The 19,087-nt window shown below is 36.1% G+C and overlaps 1 protein-coding gene across 1 annotated transcript; it reads right to left on the bottom strand.

Moving 5' to 3' along the window:
• Positions 1–1,578: 1,578 nt before the first annotated feature.
• LOC135688897 (acetyl-coenzyme A synthetase, cytoplasmic) lies at positions 1,579–19,077 on the bottom strand. Its single transcript, XM_065205953.2, has 16 exons — positions 18,682–19,077; positions 16,287–16,378; positions 14,988–15,091; positions 14,527–14,599; positions 12,829–12,904; positions 10,529–10,646; positions 9,545–9,660; positions 9,214–9,288; positions 8,053–8,170; positions 6,813–6,946; positions 5,841–6,114; positions 5,011–5,119; positions 4,445–4,584; positions 3,321–3,380; positions 2,635–2,680; positions 1,579–1,907 (listed from the first exon to the last, which is right to left on the bottom strand). The coding sequence occupies exons 1-16, from the start codon at positions 19,038–19,040 to the stop codon at positions 1,702–1,704; spliced, it is 2,100 nt and encodes a 699-aa protein (XP_065062025.2). The 5' UTR covers positions 19,041–19,077; the 3' UTR covers positions 1,579–1,701.
• Positions 19,078–19,087: the final 10 nt, after the last annotated feature.

Below are 19,087 nucleotides of genomic sequence, written 5' to 3'. Positions count from 1 at the left end.
GCGCGGGGAGACAACCGCCTCTGTTGCACTTTTATAGGAGGTACAAGGGGGGCTAAAGTGCCCCTTTCATAGAAGTGCTCTTGACGCCGGCCTTTTGTAGGAAAGCAAAGAGATTCATATGAAATCTCGACTGTAGTGCCTTATTTATGACGACATTTCTCAAAACTTGTAAAGAAAGTTCTTATGCCAAAAGTTAGCCGTTTTTTAAGATACCGACAAGAGATCGAAAGAAAATGACAGTTACGGTGGAATTGTTAATAGCTGAGCATTATCTTTTCAAAAGCCCTTTAACTCAAGCCTGTCCCACTTGCCCCTTGGTCGTTCTGGCGTTCCTGTAAATGCATCAATGAATCCTAAACTCTTGTTATTTGCGTTTTCATTGAATTTCAAAGGTCAACTTAGAACCATGTGAATTCACGTGTAAATTTTCAACACCCGCAGGACAGTTTTGCAATGAGCTAAGTATTAACAGGTACTGAGCTGAGAAATTTTGGAAATACATTAAAAGGGTAAATGTAAGAGTTTGACCCTATTGCAAATTCTTTATACATACTTGAAAGACCTTTGCCGCTCTTCAGTTGGAAGCCTTGCAACGCCTATCGTCTTCTGGCAAAAAATTATCCTGTCACGGATCGATGACTTAGGCCCGTTCTATTGTCTGCAAATTAAAAAGCCGGAAATACAGGGGACCAATAGTTGATGTAACACGACAACATCAAATTCACTCTTCTTTTAGCTAAGAGAAATAGTTAAGATTAATCAGTTGGGGAAGACTGTAACCCACCTTCATAATAAGCCACATAATTCCTTTATCTGCATAATTTGAAAACGGTGCATTCCTGAAGTCTTCGACTGGTACACTAACACTTTAAAAGATAGCAATGGTACATTACTACAAATATGAGTTTTTTTGTACAGTCTACAGGTATGTAGTGGATAGGCTGCAGAAATGTGAGACACTTTGCTTGGGCCAAAAGCGGGCTGATATTTTGGGGGTCAATTCCTATTCATTCGAGCCTTTGGCCTCCTTAGTGTTGCCATGGGATACCCATTCGGCTGGGTGGACAGACGGTCAAAGTCAAAATCATAGAACGATTTGGCTCTGAGCACACAATTAATAGTTAGGCAGTTCAGTTGCCTCTAACTGTTTGGTCATTTCATCAAATACCAGTAGAAGCAGCACACTTAGATAAATAAAGTACCACAAATAGATAAAAGGGTTCGGTCAAGATAAAGTGAGGGGATTTACCAAGGACTCCGACGCCCATAGCAAAAGATTTCAGAAAACTTTGTTTTACAAAAAAGCGCCCCTCCCCATCGTCGGAGGCCCTGTATATCCGAGTATGCCGAAACCTACGATATAGGGTCAATTAGAGATTGAAAGTTCAAGAGAATTGGTATATCTTCTTTGCTGGGTTTCATCGGGGATAGGGTTTACATATAAAATCAGCTTTTCGGCAAATTTTATACCGCCAAGAATTAACCATCTAAAACATCTTGAATTTGTTCCTATACTACAAGAAAAAGATGCATAAAAAGACAAAAGTAGAGAACATTAAGAAGCAACAAAACCACTCGTCAAAATCGATATATTCTTATTCAAAATATACAATTCAAGCGAATGTACGCATGAAAGGTCTTCTTGATATCCCAGAAAAGCTGGATGATGTAATTACAAAGTTCTAGCAGTATCTACTGCGATTAAGATAGATCAACAACAGGCCTATTTTTGAAAAGTTCTTCAACAACAGTAGAATCAGCCATTGTTGAAATGTCGCCTAGGTCACGCTCATCACGCGCGATCTTACGGAGCACACGCCGCATAATTTTGCCCGAGCGGGTTTTCGGCAGGCCGGGGGCGTTCTGGATAATTTCAGGTTGTGCCATTGGGCCAATACGATGTCTCACTGAAAAGCAATTACACGATATCTTACATTTGATTTGCAAGGAAGAAACCAATTGAAGTCAGAAGTGTTATCCTTTCGTATAGGAAGCATATTGACATTTAAGCATTGCACACTAATAATACAATTAACAGGCTATGGAAGTGAAAATATCAAAATTTTCATACTAAAAATTCCTTACAATAAGTTAAAAAAATCACTAAAAAGAACATCGATTCGGTTCTTAAAGACTCTTGCGCAACCGGCATGCTTAGCGGCAGCTGTCCTTGTGTTGTCAACGATTGTGTTTTGTATTTTCATGCAGTATGATATCAGGCCGGTTTTGAGAATAAATTCGCAAAGCAAAGCTTGCGTAAGAGCTTTTAAAAGCAAAAATGAAAAAAGTAGCCTAATGAAACCGTTTTGTTTTAAATATAATAGGTTCCGTTGGCATTTATATTTATTGCGCAATGCTATCCCAGAATACAACAAAAACCTACTGCCCGTTGGAATGGTCTTTTTAGGTGTGGCTATAGACTTATGAAACGTTGTATGAGAAAAATGATGGATGTTGAAAAAGATGGAGAAAATTCTTTGAAGAGAAGATGCTTGTAGTATTTCGCCGTAGTTAATGTGTGTTGACACTGAGAGCAAATGACTTAAAACAGTAAAGTAAATAATCTTTAGAATAATTGACAAATAATAGCAAAAGATATCAAAGGAAAAGTCTGAAAATTATAGTAAACAATACCTCGATCTCTTAAAGCCGCCATGAGCTTGTTGTCAAAAATTTCACCCTTTACAAAAAGTTGAGAAAATGTTTAAGAATTTAACAAGGTCTTGGTAATAAAAAGGGAAGTCAATATGATGCAGCTCATTGGTGCAAAAAATACTTAATAAAGCAATTTTACCTCTCAGACATGAAAAATTTTACATCGAAAGCTCTAACACAGCCCAAATTTTTGATCAAAAAATTAAAAACTTGGCAGGAATTTCACAATTCAAAAAAATTAATTTGAAAAAAATTAAAAAAACAGGCAAAAACCATCAAATAAAACTTGTAGAAACACGACTGCAGTTTTTAACCACGGGAAAGTAGACAAAAAATTGTTTATAACACAAAAAGGATGCTATAAAGATTTTCAACAAGCAGAAAGCAGAAAATCCAGACAGCAATCAACTTGGAAGCGATTTACGTAAGGTCCCACCTAATAGTGGCATATGTGTTTTTAGGTGGGAAAATAACTTTTTTGTTTAAACAAGAAAAACACTGATTATCGAAATCGTGCGATTCAAAAATTCGTTATTATCATTTAGAGATAGCCATTAAACATTTCCCTAATACAACAGTAAACTGATTGCACAGAAAGGAAAATTTGATTGCCATTTTGAATACATAATAAAACAACGACTAGCTACTTTTGCTGAAGAACTTACATTTTTCAGCGACACAAAACAGTAGACACATTCGCCTTTCACAGGATGAGGCATAGAAACCTGGAGAAAAATAAAAAATTCTAAAATTGACAATGATAAACAACATGCAGCTTTGGCAAAATAATGATTCGGCACACACTGATTTGCTGATTGTAGACTATAGTCCGCTTAACATGGAAAATTTCAATTGTAAATTAAAGTTCTAAAGTTCTATTCGCGTTGCAAATTTGAATTTCTACAAGGCTAAGGATACATCCAGTTTCCGATATTAAGTTCCCAATATTAACATTTCTGCCGCTTCGAAAGTTCTTATGATTCGTAACTTCCATTGGTAATGTCATAATGGCCAAAGTGGATATAGCACATGGGAAAACACGTGCATTACAGGGATTTCAAACTTTGATTCTCCGGGTGAGCTTGTAAAAACTTAGTATTAGCTGTGGGAGACGGGGAAGTGGAAGAAATAGCAACAGTCAGGAAAAGAAATGGAAGATATAAAACACCACTCCAGCTGCTGGTGTAATCATTGTAATCATTGTAGACCAAAGACGAATACTCATAGCCTTGAATCGCGTTACCAGGGGCCAATCACTCCATGAAAATCTCGTACACCTTTGGTGGAAATCCTATCAATTTATCTGAAAATCCTTGGAAATCCTTTTGTTTTTGTAGAAATCTCGTACGCTATTTGCAGGAGTGAATTTCCTTCGACCATATAAGCTTCCAATGTGGGGGATTATCGTGTTAACTAATAATTAAATCTATCACCTACGCACTATTGTAACAGAATACCTTTTGGCGTGTATTGTTATGTAATTTAGGGGCGATACTGTCTATTAATGCATCAAATGAAAAAAAGTAACTGATTGCAAATTGGCCAGAAATTCGAAGTCAATAGCATTCAAAACAGTGGAGTCAATAAACAGAGAAAATGAGGGTGACAAACACGACCGAGGGAGGATTGAACCCGCGATCAGTGACCCTCTACATCTTTGCTTCACCATAATCGTTGCTACCCGGTCACGTTTTCAAGTCCAAGACCAAAAGGATAAATCAAAATCCAAATTAATTTATACAAAAGGACGAGGTTTTAGAATAGAAATACAATGAAGCAAAACTTTTACCACTGCAGCCTCTGACAAAGACTGGTGTTCTATAAGGGCGCTTTCAATCTGCGCAGTGCTGAGCAAATGTCCAGATACATTCATACAATCATCGATTCTTCCGGTGATCCAGTAATACCCATCTTTGTCACGCTTGGCGCCTGGAAGTTAACGCGGGATTCAGTCAGAATGTAAACTCGCAAACTTGTAAAACGCGGGAACAAAACAGCGGGAATGAAAAAAGCGGGAACAATAACGCGGGATAGTTCACTAATCCTGCAGGAAATTTTTCAACTCTGGGCGAAGATGGCAGGAAGACTCGAATGAGCCAATCATTTTCCATTCATGGGTAACTTCAAGTAAGATAATCTTAGTTACCTGAATTGTAATTATATTGTCTTTTAAACTCGTTAATATTTTCCTAGGCTTAAAGTTACTCTAAAATATATGGTCCAGGGAACTAAATAAGGAAAATGTTACTAGGCAACCTGAAATACTCGGTATACCAGAGAGCTAAATAGCAAGGTGTCACGAGAAAAATACTAAAATATTGAGTCAATTATTTAAAAAAAATATGAATTACTCACCATCGCCTGCGAAGTAGTAGCCTTTAAACCTCGAGAAGTAACCACTTTCAAATCTAGCTTGGTTCCTGTACAGTGTTCGCATCATTCCAGGCCAAGGCTGCTTGAATACCTGTTGTAAATGAAGTTGATAAATGTATAGCTTCTCGGTATAGGACAAACAATGCATATGAAATGTTTTGAGAGTATAGTCAAGACGAATCTTGTAAACCATATAAAAAACCTGACACCATATTGTGACTCAACCTCCAATTCACCGATAAAGTGAGCACTTTGGACGTCCGTGCTTACCAATAAATATGCACTATGATTTTTAATTTTTTTGTTGCTTTTAAGCAGAACTCAAAATTTACTATCAAGACATGGCAGCAGGGCTGCCAAGAGGTTTCGGAGGCCCTAGGGCAACACAAAAAAGACGAGGGCCTCTGCAAGCGAAGCAAACAGAAAATTTTTGCGACCACGTCCTCAATATTTGCCTAAAATAAATTGCAGAGTATTTCTTATAATCATTTCCTGCAATCTTTTAAAAAGTTTTAATATTTTTAAGCATTCTTTCGCCCCGTCTTATTAATTCCATACTTACAATAGAATTAATCATTTTATGAGGCCTATTTGACCTTGAGGCCCTGGGGAAATTTGCCACCTTTCCCCCTTGCCCCCCCCCCCCTCTCGGCGGCCCCGCATAGCGGCATAGCTTTTCATGAATAAAAACTACAAAAAATATAAACATCCTCAAACAGGTTATATGTTACCAACATCAATTAGCCTCGCGTGTTAAAGAAAAGTAGTAGACAGTTGAGCTGCGGTAGCAAATAGAGATCAGCAACACTCACCAAGTATCCTTGATCGCATTCCCCTTCCAGCTCGTTCCCCTCTTCATCAACAATAGCTGGTACAATGCCAAAGAAGGGCAAGCTTGCTGAGCCTGGTTTCATTGTTGTAGCACCAGGCAGCCCGGTGATCATATGCCCTCCGGTTTCTGTCTGCCAGAATGTATCCGCAACCGAGCAACGTTCTTCTCCTACGTATTTGTAATACCAGAGCCAAGCTTCCGGGTTGATAGGTTCGCCAACAGTTCCAAGAACTCTCAGCGAAGAACGGTTATACCTGTGCGAGCAAATATCATGAATCAGGTATATAAATAGCAATGATGGCTTAAATATTTTGCTCGGTAACAACCAATCAGCGTACGGTTGGCTTTGTCTAAACCAATGAAATCACAGAAAAGATCATTTCAAATCAGCACTTCATCAGCAGTTTTAACGGTCTTGCGTGCAACTGCAGACTATATTGATCCACTGCCTATGTCTCTGTCTATGTCTACTTTATATGTCTCTCGAGGACTTGAATGACTTAGGCCTAATTTTAAAGAAATTGGATGTTTGGTAACGTTAAAAAAGCTTGTTAATTTCCCTGCCTCTCTGCGATAACTGATTCTCTTCCCTTCGCATTAGCATTTCCTTGATTGTGCTCTTTCTTTTCAAAGTGCCAACTACGTTAATCAGTCTGGTTATGGCTTAACATAAGGTACTCAAATGCAGTTTTTGTTTGGAATCACAAATTCATTAAAAGCTTTTGAGACATAACCTATTGCCAAAAAATGTTTCGATAAAACTACACAAAGTAATTTTGTATAAACAAACAAACAAAAGAACAACGTTTTAGTTTAGATTTTGAATTCTTCAAAACATCGCGATAGCCAAACTAGTGTCAAAAACTATATTTCAAAAACAACACTCTACTGGACAAAATTATACTTCACCAACTTATTTTCATAAACAGTATATGAAATCAAGCTAGCTTACTTGTACACAACTTCTTTTCCAAATTTCATCAAAGTTCTGATGGCTGTAGGCGCCGTGTAAAACAATGATACCTTGTATTTTTCAACAAGCTCCCAGCATCTGCCTGCGTGTGGGTACAATGGAGTGCCTTCGAACTAGATAAACCCTCCTAAATTAGATATTTTATACCAAACAATATCGGATGAAAACAGTAGGGTGTACAAAATTTTAAACCCTTATTTAGGTGAACAGGCTAATCCTCTTTTAAAAGCTTTTTAAATAAACAACGAAAACAAGGCAACTGATCCTCGTCATGGTTGTGAGGCTGGTGACCGCCATTTTGAAGACTTTGGAGAACGGCAATTTCAAAACATTACAGAAAAATTTTAAATACTGAATTATCCTGAGAAGTGGAATATCTATAGTGTACATACTCGACAAATAATATCACGTGTTGTTTGAATCAAATAAATCTATGCCAAATAGCATTCAAGGCTTAAAAGATTCTGCGATGTTATAGAATAAATACTATGTAGTCAAATAGAAGGTAGTGTATTTTACACTCTATATATCGTTCAAGATATACATTCTTGTAATATACCTAAAATATATGTTTATGATAATGTAAAAACAAGATATAAGTTTTGCTCTTCGAAGTTATTTCAAAATATTACGAATGACATAAAAACTAAATATCTAAACAAGAAACTTGGCAGACTGACCAATTATTCTAACGCTTCCTTATTATGTTGTCAATATTGAATACACAATATGTTTCACTAAATGTTTCTCTGTTGTCAAAGTAAGTTGCAAATTTTCTGTTAAGACTATCTAGATTTCAAACTACGAATTTGCGTTAACATTGTTATTACTGACTGGTCAAGCAAAAAGCCATTTCTATTCATTCACACATTGATATCTCCAGTCGTCGTTTGGTCATTAAACGCTGTCAATCCTCGTATTGTTTACAGTACTGGAACGCCCTTCCATCAGTTCAAAAGGATTGCGTTTCTACAAGCCAAAAGAGTTTCTTTGTTTACGAATTTACGTGCCAGAGGGATTCTGGCTACGTAGGACGCACAACCCAAAGATTGCGGATAGGATAAAACAGCCTCTCGTCCTCAAAGAGAACAGCCTTCTCAATCGTGTAGTTCTAAAAACACAGCACAAACTAGTGACTCTGCCATCAGACAGAGCATAACTGCAAGAGCATAGCGACAAATTCAAGTCTTTTAGTCGACAGCTAAATTCCTATACTTACAATAAGACTAGTAGCGCCATTTGCCAGTGGACCGTAAACGACGTATGAATGACCAGTTATCCAGCCAACATCAGCAGTACACCAATAGATGTCATCAGCGTGATAGTCGAAAACATATCTGAAATTTCAATCTATGACGTCAGAACAGTATGACCTAATCAAACAGATAAAGCAGTCACGCTTGTTGTTCAATTAAGAAGAAAGCAAAGGGCAAATATCCAAACCATGTGAACTATTTGAATCAGCGCGAGTTGCTAAATAGAAAACTACTAGGGCGGGTCGGACTTATTTCGAAGCGGTTGGGCACAAGGACAAAGGGACGCAATGCTTCAAATTGGCTTGCTATTACTGACAGCTGAAGTGATCTGTGGACTTTTATGAATTTCCCAAACACCCTTCCTCGGTTCGACGCCCTTTATTTTGTGACTTCTTTTTTAGCGGCTATAAAAAGGTGACACTGACATGCCGGATTTAGGTGCATTGGTCCACAAGGATTTACTTCAAGCTGAAATACTGACAGTAAATACATATAAAAAGTTAGGGGAAATAGGAAAGGAAAAAAAATGCCAATTTGAGAGCATTGTGTCTTTATGATAGAGTATTTATGATAAGGGTAGATTAAAAGGTCGATGAGTTTTATCGAGAAATCAATAGTCATAAAAACAACCAAATTTAAACATATGATAAAAATTGAGAGATAGTAACATGATACCAATATGGCATATTGAGGCAATAAGAGAAAACATTGTCCCACTGATAATGGAAATATCAGAATGTCGGTACCGAAATACCACGATTCCTTGCCTTGATGTTCTCTAGACTGGCTTAACAGTATTGGAAATAATCATTATCCTATACCTAGGAATCATAAACTATCAAAAAAAAGTTTGCCATATACAGTATTGGAAATTTGGTATGAAATGACCACTAAAAATTATCTAATGCCCCACACTGCTCAACATCGCATAAAATGTCTTCTTACAAGGCTTTGCTTAAGTAAGGCTACGGAAACCTCCTTTTCAAACAGTATTACTGCCTTCAAAGGCCTCTGCGACGGTAAACGCTACAAAGGCATTTAGAGACTGCGAGCGGATCACAGAGCTATCAATGATACAGTTACATCTACTACATACTGATGCTAGAGAAAACGGCGTAGCTTACTTAAATGTCGTTGCTGCATAGAGCATATATCCACCGGTTGTGTGTAATACTCCTTTTGGTTTACCAGTTGACCCACTGAAAGGAATAGGAAGTAACAAGTGCAGGAATACAAGACAAATAAGCTCGATTAATGCAACTTTAAAAGGTCCAGCAATCATTTTACTACTATGCAAATTGCAACAAAACTGCTTACTTTCAATACGCGAAATCTTTAAAATTTTAACGTTCGCGAGCATACGTAAACTTTTCTTACAGTTTTAGCACTAAAGGGTGAGCGATTACTTACAGATAGGCCTGATATACAAGCTCTGAGTGCAAGCCTTGGCTTTACCTGGTGTAGAGTATAAACAAAGGATCTTCTGCATCCATCCACTCTGGCTCGCATTCTTCACTCGCATCTTGCATCAGCTCATGCCACCAGCTGTCTATGTCAGAATTCCATGGTGCCTGAAAGAACATGTACTTCCTAATGAAACCTACTACATAAATAACTACAGAAAGTCCAAGAAGTTCAAAGTCACCTTGACTATATGGGATAAACAGAGATTCAGAATCAAAGATGCTTGTACTATATTTCTAAATCATGCTCTCCGGTATTCTTGCTACTAGCCGCATGTGTGAGCCTATAGGAGACCTCACTCAACCTGCTGAAATCAAATGAGAGAAGCACGTTTGTTAATGAATCTCTACCTTTGTCAGTATTCTCAAAGTGTGGAAAAATTCGAGAAAAGCAAATCGACATTGTTTGTCTGATCATAATAAGCTTAACAAATCAATGAAGCCCCTGCATTCGAAAAGCCCCCTTTTTTGTCCCGAGTTCTTAACAGGCTTCCTCCCTCGATAAGTCCCGTAATTATGCGTAACTACCCCAAAATGTTTTTTATTAGAGCACTTTTAGTTTGATATAATTTATTTCAATGACTTTTTTCAGTTCAATTCTCATTCTGATTTAAAGTCACAAATCTTATTGCTTTTTAAGCACCCCAACATCCTTCCCCCCTATAAATTACAGTGGCTTGTTCGAGTCATTACACTAAAAAAATTTAAAAATTTTACTGATAACTATGTTTGCCTAAAAGTAATCCAAATTTATGTTAACCGGTCTGTCATAAAGTGCCCGAAGGCGTATAGGCAAAGCTGTAAGCGACGTTCTTGCTTGATGATCGCATTAAGCGTGAGACACGGAGTAGCAACTCAGAACCATCCTGTTCTATACACTAAATAGGACGCCTAAAATGTATTACTAAAAGAAAGTAGTTGCTACACTGAGTTCGTTTAAAGCAAAAGAGACTCAAAAGATAAATAGTAAACATACAAGAAATCCTTTACAGGGCCTTTTAGCAACTGGTTCATCTCCATTCTGTTCACTTGCCCCATTTTCATCTGTCTCACTGATGTGCCTCAAAACGATGCATCTTTTTACTGCAAGCCCTCTGAAACATTAACCTAAAGTAATTAAATCAAAGCTCCCGAAGCTTCATTTAAAAACATAACACGATATCTCCCAAAGAAACTAACTCTCTTTTTTGTCTTCGAAATAAAAACATCACAATATTGCAACAGGCAAAACACACGATGTATAGGCCTGGATGTCTTTAAGTGGCAAGCAGCAAAAGACACATAGATCGAGAACTAATCGTAAACATTAACACTCAAGACGCATCGAACCAATCCACTGCCCTTTTTGAAAAAAATGAGTGCCGCCATTAAGAATACAATTTGAAGAAACGGCGAAGGGTCAAATTCAGGTAAAAAGAACATAAGTTATGAATCCCTCTCTTCCACCCCTGCTCTTCAGTGATAGAAAACAATCCATTTCGTGTTAGCATATCTAAGAATTTTTAACACTGCAATAGTAAAATATCAAGAAAGATTGGTCTTGAATTCTCATGCCTAAACCAAAATGCCTGCCTGCGTATACCACTCATACGTTCATTAGCATCATATGAAAATAGTTACGACAAGGAACAGTTTCAGTTTATAAATCTAACTCTCACAATCATATCAGACAATTTAGATCGCAGGTCTTTATATGAATATTGACCAACATTGATTTGGAAGAAAGGTTGCTACTTCTTTATCATACAACCGAAACTTCTAATTTTCTTAAACATCCTCTAAATTCGGGGTGTTCCAAGAACTTTTGGCAAGGATTGTATGACTCACACAGAAAGCAAAGGCTTATTCTTACCGCAGATTTTCATAGATAAGTTGATTCAATTTCCCATTTCCTTGTTCATATGGGTTACAACGATGATATTAGTATTCAAAATGCCTGAGAGCCTGCGGCATTTTTCATTATCAATTAATGTCTACCTTGCGATTTTAACGAGGGAGAAGATTCGGCGGAAAAATGATCAAGATAATCAGCTTTCTCTTCTCGTGCGAAGTTTATCTCCTTCTCATAATTCGCAATACGAAAGATTTAATCTTCTAGGATGACGTAAGAACAGTAATGACAAATGCATTGTTCTTTCAACCACAAGTAAAATCTCTTTATCACTAGATATAATTTGTCGTGACCTTTCATAAATTTATTCACATTGTACACAGCATCCGAAGATAAAATTGCTTTAAGAAACACTTTCATACATTCAAAGTTTCAATCTCCTTCTACAAAAACATCGACTGTAAAAGCTCTCTTTTAAGGCCAAAGTCACTGACTCCACATGTTTTAAATTTCGTAGCAGTTCAAAATCGTGTCTTTATAGGTAGCTTGTACAATTTTTATGAAGAAAATCTCAATCCAGGGTTGCCAGATGCTTGGAATGGTTGGCGGCCAAATATTTCAGACTTGACGGCCGAATTCGGCCAGCCAAACAAAATATACAAAAAGCTACATTTATGCTAATCCTGTGGAGTAATAGTGTAATCAAAATTTGCTTTGTTTGTTACAAAAGCTCCCACTTGCTTTCAATTTCAATTTTCTGCTATCTTTTACTTTGTTTCTTGCTTCATTATTTGCAAGTTTTAAACTATTTTAATAGAATGTTGAATATTGTCTGTGCTAGAGTTGATTGTTGAGTATTGTCTGTGTAGTTTTCTTTGTATCTTTGGGGCTTTCAACATGCGGCCAAAATTCAACCAACTTTTGCTGTTTCGGCCGGAATTGAGGAATTTGCCCGTCAAAACGACCAAATGGAAACCCTGGCTCAATCTACGTTATCATAAAATTTACAGACCTTGCCAAAAAATATTTTGAACACAAAAATACTCCTGCCTAAACTTGATGAAGCAATGCCTTTACTACCTCATCAAATTATCAATGGTGGTGTTTAATTCTTCTCCCCTCCCCTGTAAAATGCTATTTATATAATATTAGTTACGAAAATGTATGATATCGAACTTACGCAACATTTTGGTATACAACTTTCTAAAAAGAAATTCACATAGTTTAAAGGTGCTTAAATTTAGTTATTGCAACAAATATTTAGGAACCCAAAATTTACCATTTAGTTATTCCAAAAATTTTGGCAAGAATTGTAACTTTAAGTCAAAGCCAACACCATTTGAAATGAAATTAGGCCCGGAGTTTCTAAGTCTAGAGCATAATATTGTATACGTGTCATAAACAACAGATATAACAAAGAAAGATTAGCAATATGAATTTCTTACGATTCCTTGCATTCACGTAAAGCAGCATCCGCAATTTCTTTTAACTTCACAAGCTTTGCTCCACGATAGAATCCATCTGTTTAAATCAATTAACCATTCACACAACTTTAGAAATCAGCTTTTAACAAATAGAAGCTGCCCTTGAATAAAGGTACTATCGAATAGCAGTTTTAGGAACTATGGAGAAAAAATGAATAAACCTTTCTTGATAAGAAGCTGCCTTTGATAGAAGCCACATAAGAAAATGACAGAGGGTATTTATTAAAAAAGGAGAAGCACGCTCCACTGGTGGTGACATCCTTGGCAACAAGACTTATAACTGTAGGATACAAGACTAGCTTGACTAAAGCTTTTACACTTGAATGTAGAAACAGATTTTGATGATTTTGATGAAAAATAGGACCCCTGGTTTGCTATGCAAGAATATATGGTAAACATTGCTAAATTGTTATAAAATGCAAACTATAGGTGGTGAGAATTAAACAAAAAGTTTATCAAGAAGGTGTATGTCTGAGAAAATCGCAGGGAACAGGCATTTCAATCTGCTCCCCCTTGGCTTCTCATTTGTTATATGTGGTATAAGATAAACAAACAACCATACTAAAGTTGCCTGTCCCGCAAGGACCACAACAGGTTACTACTAAATGAAATTTGGATTTAAACAATAAACTAAAAATCAGAATAATTAAAGCTAAATTAAGGCAAACAAAATTTCACAATGGCAACAAAGCTAAGAAGAAAGGTCTATAACGACTCAATCAGTCAGTGTATATACCCGCTGGCGAAAAAAACTTTAGAGCACCTTAGTTCGATAAGTAGAGGCTTCAGATAAAAGGTGGAAATTCACATTGCACTAGTAAAATTTATATATTTCTATAAACTTTGAAAGCATATAACTAAGTTTTCTCTAGTTAACAAGGAAAATAATCATTTTCCAGCTTGCTTTTGCGTTTGACTTGCTCTACATCCTTGGATCAGACCTTCTTGCAGGCTGTAAGCAGGGGCCCTTCTCAGTTTTTTCCTAAAGGTCACAGGTGCCTCCGTTATGCTACTATATATTCCTTGAAATTTTGTTAAAAAATTAAAATCTTTGTTAATATGTGTGTGCCCCTCTATGACAAAATATTTAAATTTTGTTTCTACAGGTTTTCCTTTTTAAAATTAAGGCAGGACAATCTCAAATTCTTCGTGCAAAACAACCTTTTGAAAACTAGGTCATCCAGCCAATGAAAATTTCTGACTTAGCAGGAAAAGGACATCGTCCAAGCTTCTACACCTAACCCAGTAGAAAGACTCGACTTTTACCTAACAGATGAAGACCACCAGACATAGTTAGGAGAATAGCCAAAAAGTTATGTATTTGGATAAAAAATTAGTATTTAAAAACCTGAGTGCCAAAAGTTCAAGGAATCTTGTTTTAAATTTTATCTATGCAAGAAGTAACAAAGCTAATAAAGTTAAAAAGCTATTAAGGTTGAAAACTAAATTGATTGAATTATATTGTGCTCAAGCACAATTGACTACAAAGAAAACTTACATCTAACATAGCAAACTTTTTGTTTAGACCCATTTTCATGCAACTGATAAAAAGTACATCTTACAAACAGGCAGGTTAAACCAATGAAGAACTGATAAATATAAAGCGAGTCTTTTGAAAGAAAATGTTTGGAAAAAATTCTTTAGAGGGAAAATTCATACCTGCAGTGATGAGAACTGTGCATTTGCCATCGATCATTCTCTCTGCAAGTGAGTCAGCTGAGTAGCCAGCAAACTGACAAAAGAATGAATTTATATAAGAATTCTCAACTTTTATTCACTTACAAATAAACAGAAACCATCAAAAAGTAATTAAGAATTCTATAAGTGCACTTGACCTAAGTTTGGAATAATTAATATCATACTCTTCATCATGACAATCTGTTACTAATTAATCATCAACATTGAAGAAACCAAATCAAAAATATGATCTTTTGACTGATATATACAATTACTAGGTGATCAAAACAACTACACAACTTTTTTCATTTTGCAATAAATAGCATTCACTTGGCTTTATTTCACTTTCATTCTATATTTTTAGTAATGAAACTTTTTGAAAACAAATTAATAATCTTAAATGTTCCCAAGGAGCATATTTTACGAACATGAAAGACACATACCACAACTGAATGAACAGCACCAATTCTTGCACATGCTAGCACAGCTACGGTGATTTCAATTGTCATTGGCATGTAAACTGCTACTCTGTCTCCTTTTTTAACTCCTAGAAAGTATACAAATTATTGAAAAATTAGACAAAGTCAGGTTTCAACTATAATTGAAGAGCGGAAAGAAATCATATAAAAAAGTACTTTCCATCCAATACTCTTCACAGTATAAACGTCAATTAATGTCCAAAGATAAGCATTTATATCCAGCTTTTTTATTGAAAGTAACTTCTCGCATACCTTTAACGACATCATTTGACATTTATACTTTGAGGAGTGTATGACGAAAAGTATAAATGTAACCAATAAAAGTATAAAACTAAACTCCTTAGTTGTGCTTTTATAATAATTGCCAGGACCGGGTACATCCCACAGTCAGTCACCAAAAACTATCATATATCCATTTTATCAGAGGAGTTCCTAAGTTATGCATGGGGTGAGATGCTATACTCAGTAATGAGAACTGAGCTATTTCCACTGACAATCTAAAGCTGGCAGTATCATTGACGACACTATTAAATACATAGGAAGGAGATTCTTGGTCACCAAAATATTAATGGATGTTGTTGTGCTAAGGTAAAGGGAGATGCAGTGCTGCTCCAGATAAAATTCATGATCATTTTTAGCGTCCAGGACAATGTCAGTTAATTTTTGCACTCTCATTTGGCTTTCCAAGAAAAGTTTTCCAGAAATCTTTATCTGAAATCTTTATTAGAATCTTTTTAATTTGCACACTCATTTGGCTTTCCAAGGAAAGTTTTCCAGAAATCTTTATCTGACCAAGGATTTCTTAAAAACCACAATGACAAGAAGAACTGTCTGACATTGATACAAGACTGCTTTGAGAATGAAATAGTGATTTCCCCATAAGATACAAAAAGTACTGTCAAAAAATCACAATACTCTATTAACTCAGGTTTTCTACTCTGTCAATTCTGTTAGAAAGTGGTTTCTGTGACAAATATAAAGATAATGACCTCTTTTCTGCTATTGACTGTGCAAGTCCTCGCAAAGCTTTTCCTGCTGGCACCAGCCCTTTGGGGTTCATTACCAAGCAAAGAAAATAGGGATGCTTCAACAGCAGCACAGAAAAAAACATTAAAACAGCATATGTCAGCTTATTTTCAAATTTTGGTATCACCTTAAATTGTACGGAATATATGAGACAATAATTCATAACATTAGGCAACAAATGTGCAAAAATGTCAAAGGCAGAAAAAGGTCAGGAAAAATTTCCACCAGACCACATACCTAAACTCTTCAAAACATTTGAGAACTGACAAACTTTCTTCAGTAGCTCTCCATAAGTAATCTTGCAGCTGTCACCTGAATCATTACCTTCCCTAAAAGAATATTGTGTGAATCAAAAATAATACAAAAAGAGCTGCAAGTACTTGTAAGCAAAAATAAAAGAGTTAAACTCCTCCATTCTCCTTTACTGTTGGGAAATGAGGTGGTAACTGAAAATACTGAGCACCAGCATCTTGGCATGATTATGGATTTCTAGATTTCTGGACAAACTAGATTTCCAGAGTCTTATGCAGGAAGCTATCCAAAAAGCAAGAATTTTCACTACCTGTTTCTAATTCTGTTCTAATGACACTTTTTGCCAAAATTTATGTCATAGGAATAGGGGGATGTCATTTAAAGAAGTAACACACCATCCTGAGTATTTGCATGTATAAATCCCACCCGAGTGGCAAGTCATGTATAATCCAAGAAATGAACAAACTGTAGGCAGAACTGTTTGGTTTTCAAAATCACTGTTTTTAGAAGGACTCCTACTTGATATCTGAATCATCATTAATTGATTAGTGCAAGCGTAAATTTCTAGGAATCATTAGGCCAGGCTTAAAAACCTACATATAATAAACACAATATAGCATGTATTTTATTTCTGATTAAACTTTGTTTTGAACTTTAGTACCTTCAATGAACACAAATTTAGGCACAATTTTGAATGCACAGACCCTATCTGTGCTTGAGGCTCTGGTAAAGAAGATTAAAAGAACTTTCTCTTGCATTTCACTCTCTTCGATTTGCAGCATAGACTTCTTTTAGTTCAGCTCTTGCACCTTCCTGGTATTGACATAAAGTGTTTGAATTCTAGGAATATTTACAAATTGCTTCCTTCAGGTAGAACAGCAATAAATGTAACTGTGAACAGAATAATTTTGGAAGCCATATTCCTCAAATTGACAAAATGATTAGACCAGTGAGGTATCCATCAAATTAAAGCAAAACCTACCTCGTGAGTGAAAGATATATTTCTTTGATGCATTCAGGACACCTCAAGTTTTGTGATTTCTACCTTCCATGAGATACAGTGCTTGTATTTAAATTGTAAGTTTTGTTAGTAGTGGGAACTGGATGAAATTTTCTTTCTCCTTACAAAAGGACACATTGTCTACTTTATTCTAGTTCAACTGTTCTTAGTATGTATATTTTTAAATTTTTTCTAGTGATAGAAAAAAATTCATCAAAATAGGCTGTGAGCAGAATCACAATTCTACCTATAAGCATTGAAAAACAGTTTGACTTATAAGCCGGTCTGGATTTCATGGCAGTTTTTGACGAGATCTCGGGAGTGCACAAGTTATCACCCGGGAGTGCAAGAGTGCATTTGTCATAAGTGTGCACAATTTAATGTTCATCAAATTTCTTGGTGATTCTTGAATGTGTGTGCATATTTCTTCCGACACATTTTCTGACATTTTTTCCAACACTGTCAGTTCCAGATCAACCAATAGCATTGAGGGCACCAAAATCACGACTCAGCAGATTGGGTATGTTTGGGTATACCCTCACCTTATATCATGACTCAATACCTTTCAACTAAAATTTTCTGTTCACTTCGCTTGCAAGGGTGCCTTTGTCTTTCAGTTTTGCCCCAGACCCCATTGAAACTTTTTTGCAGCCCTGATATCGATTAGATCACTCAATGACACACTTTTTCCAATCTCAGCTGCGGACAAATTTAAAAAGTCATTTTACCATATTTGAAAAAATATTTTTAATTTGAGCCACATCCAAAAAACATCCAAACCATGCCCATTTTTTGGGTGTGCAAGTTTACACCTGTTATTTTACAAAAGTTTCTTGGGAGTGCAGCAGCCAAGGAATCCATACTGGCTTGTAGTAATAATGATTTCATAATTCATGTTTCTTATTCATAGATAACGCCACTTCCCCTTATATGACAATGATTTTCTTTGATTTTTAACTTCCCTCGGCAGATTTTCCAAGTTGTTTGTTTCTTTGACTCCTTTTTCTACCTCTTTTAATAGGTATGGATGGATTTTAAAATAGCATCTTTAACTAACATTAAAGGGTTAAAACTCATTATTTGAATTATGTGTTAGGTTGTTTTTAATTTTTATTTCCTTATTGGTTAAATTTAGATTATTTGTACTTTTAATTTGTGAACCAAACTGAAAACAAGTTTTCAAACTTAGTTTGTTATTCACATTAAAGATTATTATACATACATACATCAAAATATCCATTTAAGATAAATTTTCGATACGAATCATATCGGATTTTGGCAGTTGCTTCTAGCCCCAAGCCCCTAGTGATCCAGATTTAAACTGACACATTGTCCACGATAACACAATGGACTGGATAAGATAACAATAACAAAACATACCAGTAGTAAGCAATTCTGTCTCCCATCTGTTCATCTTTCACGTTTCTGTCCAAAGCATTGTAGCAAATATTGGTTTTAGCACCATCCATAAACTTGATGCTGATGGGTCCATCTGAAACATTGAAATTGTACTTCATAAAATCCCCCGTGTACCATTCCTTCCAGTAGAACTTCTTGGCAATGTCACCCCAGAACCCTTCGGGATCATCCAAAGACCGTTTGTACATGGCATGGTACTCATTCATGTTTTTGACATGTGCATTTGCATACAAATCCTTACTTGGCTGAAACGTAGCATGCCTGCCAGCAAGATCTACAAGGGATTTGCTAGGATGAAAGGAACCAGGAGACGACGCCATTTTGAGTTCGCAACGTGGAAGTGAAAGTATTGAACTGAATAGCCTTT

Source organism: Rhopilema esculentum, chromosome 9 (assembly GCF_057945365.1).
Source record: "Rhopilema esculentum isolate cy_ngs chromosome 9, ASM5794536v1, whole genome shotgun sequence".
NCBI classification, from domain to species: domain Eukaryota; kingdom Metazoa; phylum Cnidaria; class Scyphozoa; order Rhizostomeae; family Rhizostomatidae; genus Rhopilema; species Rhopilema esculentum.
This window is presented reverse-complemented; position numbering and strand designations above follow the sequence as displayed.

Coding starts and splice junctions, on each gene's coding strand:
- LOC135688897 (XM_065205953.2), bottom strand. CDS start 19,040: ATGGCGTCGTCTCCTGGTTCCTTTCATCCTAGCAAATCCCTTGTAGAT. Junction 5,120..5,840: donor AATGCGATCAAGGATACTTG/GTGAGTGTTGCT, acceptor CATTTACAACAG/GTATTCAAGCAGCCTTGGCC. Junction 1,908..2,634: donor GGCGGCTTTAAGAGATCGAG/GTATTGTTTACT, acceptor ATTGCTTTTCAG/TGAGACATCGTATTGGCCCA.